Source organism: Microtus ochrogaster, unplaced genomic scaffold (genome assembly GCF_000317375.1).
Source record: "Microtus ochrogaster isolate Prairie Vole_2 unplaced genomic scaffold, MicOch1.0 UNK1, whole genome shotgun sequence".
Classification (NCBI taxonomy): Eukaryota; Metazoa; Chordata; class Mammalia; order Rodentia; family Cricetidae; genus Microtus; species Microtus ochrogaster.
In genome coordinates this window covers 29,496,394-29,500,520 of record NW_004949099.1, presented here as the reverse complement: position 1 = coordinate 29,500,520, position 4,127 = coordinate 29,496,394, and the positions used below count along the sequence as shown (strand labels likewise).

Genomic DNA, 4,127 nt, shown 5'->3' with positions numbered 1-4,127 from the left:
GGAGGCGGAAAATTTTTTTTTCTTTCTTAATAAAAAAAATAAATAAAAAAAATGAGGCTAAAAAAAAAAAAGTGATCACAAATTTCTGTGTGGAATTGTAGTTACTCAAATCAATGGAGTGTGATGCTGGCTCATTTTGTTTTTGTCCCGGCCTCCCTGTCCAGGAAACTAAAAATGTTGTACGCAGCATCCAGCACAGAGGTCACACGTGCCTGTTGGTACAAAGGAATGTGGCCGGGGCAACTAGATAATGGAAATTTGAACTTATTCAAGTTTAATTAGTTTAAACTGAAACAGTCACATGAGGCCAGTGGCTACTGAGTTTCAAGGTACACCATCAGCCTCAGGGGAAAAAATAAAGGATAAGGTGATGTCCCCCAACAGCCTCCCCACTCAGATCTCTATCACTGGCCTTCCTGCAAGGAAGAGAAGCACGGTCCAGGGGATGGAGGGTTAGACACAGCCCTGGACGGACCACCGGGGATGAACACAACACACTCTCCGGCCAGAGACCTACATGTCTGTCACTAGCCGTGGAGAAGGGAAGGGCCCACTGCCTCCCACAGCAGAAAGACAGCTGTGTGCAGAGGAATGGGAGCAAGAAGGGAGGGTTTCAACCACATGGGATCACATGCTAGAGGAAGACATCAGAGGGGCAGTGTGAGGTCATTTTTTGGAGGATATTTCAGAACGTAGCTAATTCAGTGAGGGGAGCACGCTAAGTGATTCTACAGATGGAAATGCCTAGAACCAACTCACTCAGCAGGAAGTACGTGATCAGATTCACACAGCATATTAAAAACAGTAGGTTCTGCAATTTAAAAAAACTCTAATTCTCTCTCACTTTCTTTTTTTTTTTATTTTGAAAGAGTATGAATTTAAATTTGTGGGCTCAAATGATCACCCATCTTCAGCCTCCCAAGTAACTAGGACCACAGGTACACGTGGCCACACCAGGTAGACTGTGTATTTTTATTTATTTATTTTTTTCAGTATTGGGGATTGATGCAGGCAGGTAATGACCTTTGTTGCCAGCCTGAGTTACACACTTCAAATGAAAGAACAGTTATTCTAATTAGATCTTAATAAAGATGAATTTTTAAAAAGCTGATGAAAATTAGCTGGGCATGAACACACACCTTCAATCCCAGTACTCAGGAGGCTGTCAAGGGGATCTGTGTGTTTGAGGCCAACTGTCTATATAATGAGTGCTTAGACAGCTAGAGTTATGCCATGAAACAAACAAACAGAACAGAACAGAACAGAACAGAAAATACTGACAATATTCCGAAACCTTGACGAGAAAAGAAGAACTCAAGTTGGGTGTGGTGGTACATACCCAAATCCTAGGACGCCCAAGGCAGGAAGGCTGTGAATTTAGGCTAGCCTGGGCTATGTAGCGATAAGCTATCTAAAAAAAGGAAGAATGGGGAGGAGGAAAAAGAGGGGGAGAAGAGAGATAAGGGAGGAGAGGGAGGTCTCATACAAACTCCTTAAATGTTCAATTCTCCTATTCTTTCCTGGCTGAGGTCTGAACCCGGGGCTCACACACCATTTCAGTGATTTCTGTGAACTATAGCCAAACTCCACCACTCTCAGAGCCAAGGAAGAGGCTGAGGGCCAGCATCCAGGCGGGTGTTTCAACATTCAGCATTCTATGCAGAACTGCTCTCTGAGGAGGGTTCAGATGCACAGCGCACAGGGCGAGACAGAGAAATACATACATACCTCTTCTAGGCTGAGCTGCAGGTACTCAAAGATCCTGTATGGGTTTCTCCTGCACACCAGTCTCTTTTTTTGAAGCAACTACAAGGAAGGAAGGAAGAAAGGGAGAGAATCAACCACCCGCACACAGGTGAGCACCACCTGTCACAAAGACTGAATCCACAAACAAACACTTCATACACTCAATGCTGACACACTGCTGTGTAAAACAACCTTCGTGGAAAAGGAGGGTCTGGTTTTTCTGCTGCTAACACTACCCCATGGATTGTCCCCGCAGATGTATCTCCCACTCCTAAGCTGTGTACCTGTTCTTAGATGTCAAAATCTTTATCCTCTTAGCTGTACCCGAGATCAGGCAATTACACTGAATTACTTGTTTTAACTTAGTTGTAAAAAATTTTGTTTAAAATTTGAATTCAGTGGAAACTGTCCTCACAACTGCCGTGCATCAGGGACTGGGCTTCAGTGGTGGCCTCAGCAGCACCATACGGGCCCAGAGTGACAGCAGGCCTGCCCAGCAGCAAGTGAAGGGCACCCAGTGGGCAGACATCTGCTGGCCAGCAGCAGGTGGCTGTGGAGGAATGACGGACAGTCTCGTATCTCCAGGGGACATGCCCCCAAAGTCCTGGGGGACGCTGCAACAGTGGGTAGCACTGACCCCACTGCTATACCCTTCCTATCAGCATCCAGTCACAGCCAAGTCTGTGTCAGTGAGGGACTAACAGTGACGGAGAGCAAAGGAGGGGGAGCTGAAACAGAGGCGGACTCTCTCTTTACAAAGCCAAGACCGACAGCAGCGTTCTCAGACTGGCCGATGGTCACTGACGCCCAGATGAGGGAGAATGGCACTTTGTTCTACATACCTTCTCATTTGAGGCCTCCTCCTCCTGGACATCACACAGCTCTTCCTCAACGAGCACATACTCGTGAGCAGCCCTTTGCTCTCCTGCCGCCTGGCCGCTGTCTTCAGGACAAATGCCATCCTGGCAGGGGACCTGGGACAGAACTGTGGTGTCCTCTGTCATATGTCCATTAAGGCTAGACGGACTAGCCACTGTGAGTGTGGCATGGCCAGGCCCCTGTAGGCAGTCCGAGTGTGTGCTGAGACCCTCACCATCTGATGGTCCAGCATCTCCAGTGGTCACAGAGAATTTGTCCTTTCCCACTCCGCCTTCCAGGGAGGAGCTGGCCTCCGAGCTGAGTGGATCACGCTGCGGGGCCTCTTCTTTCCCCTTTCTGCAAGGAGGCTCAAGTGGTTCTGTGTAGTCTCTCAGGATCTTCTGCAGAGTGCTCTCATCCTGGCCCTGTCTACGCATGAAGTCCATGGCCCATTCCACTCGATGCTGATACCTGCCAACAGAAACACCAGCAATAACACACCCGTCTCAACTCTAAGACAACAAAATGACCAAGAAGCCTACAAGATGGCCTGTGAAGATGTTGAGTATTCCTGAACGGTGGATTACAGGTAGAGCTTGCCTCCTTCACATTCTCCCACATCTAACTGTCCAGCAACAAGCATGTATCACTGGTCCTTTGATATCATTTGCTTACTTTGACAGAATTAACCCCCATTTAACAAAGTGTGAAAATTTATGTAATTTAAAACCAAGAGAAGCTGGCAAATAAGGCAGAGAAAATACCACCTTTTACTGGGATCCATTTTGACTTATTTTTAATCTTGGTTATCACATTGTTCCTTAAGGCACCCCTTTCATAGTATAAGGCTCTTCGTTTATAGCACTGGAACGTGAATTTGAATCAGTGTTTTTCACAGCACCCAAGAACATCACTGGATATGGAAAGAAATGATTTGCCTTATATAGGGCTCGACTTTGCTTTCTGTTGAAATGAAACACTTTGACCGAAGGCAACTTGGGGAGAATGGGGTTTATTTCACCTTAGAGCTTACAGGCTCCATGAGGAAGCTGGGGCAGGAGCTCCAGGCAGGACCCAGAGGCAGGAATGGAAGGAAAGGCTGTGCAGCAACTTTGTTTACCAGCAGCTCACTCTCTAGCTCGGGGTCAGCTAGCTTTCCTGTACAGCTCAGGCCCACCTGCATAGGGATGGCACCACCACTGTGGTCTAGACCTTCCTCCATCAGTTGAGAAAATGCCCTGTAGACTATTCTGACAGAAGCCACCAACTGAGGTTTCCTCTTCCCATGTGTCAAGCTGACATTCAAGATTAGCCACCACTAATTATAAATTCCCCATAAGAATCTTGAGAGTATAGAACATATTAAATGTATACACTCCGAGGGCTGAGCACTCACCAAGGTACAAAGACTATGGCGAAGACAACAGTGCTGTATCAGGACATTGCTGGTTTGTGTTCCTGTGACATCAGAACCTGCTGCAAACCAAAGACCAGCAGAAGGCTGACCGCTGTATCAGGACATT

General features: G+C 46.9%; 1 protein-coding gene across 2 annotated transcripts in view; it reads right to left on the bottom strand.

Moving 5' to 3' along the window:
• Positions 1 to 4,127, bottom strand: part of Tsen2 (tRNA splicing endonuclease subunit 2) — a 54,667-nt gene that overhangs the window by 28,678 nt on the left and 21,862 nt on the right. For both annotated transcript variants that reach the window (XM_005365040.3, XM_026788285.1), the window contains exons 5-6: positions 2,589 to 3,075; positions 1,729 to 1,806 (exon numbers count right to left, since the gene is read on the bottom strand). In XM_005365040.3, the coding sequence (XP_005365097.1) occupies positions 1,729 to 1,806; positions 2,589 to 3,075 (565 nt within the window). The remainder of the gene's footprint in view (positions 1 to 1,728; positions 1,807 to 2,588; positions 3,076 to 4,127) is intronic.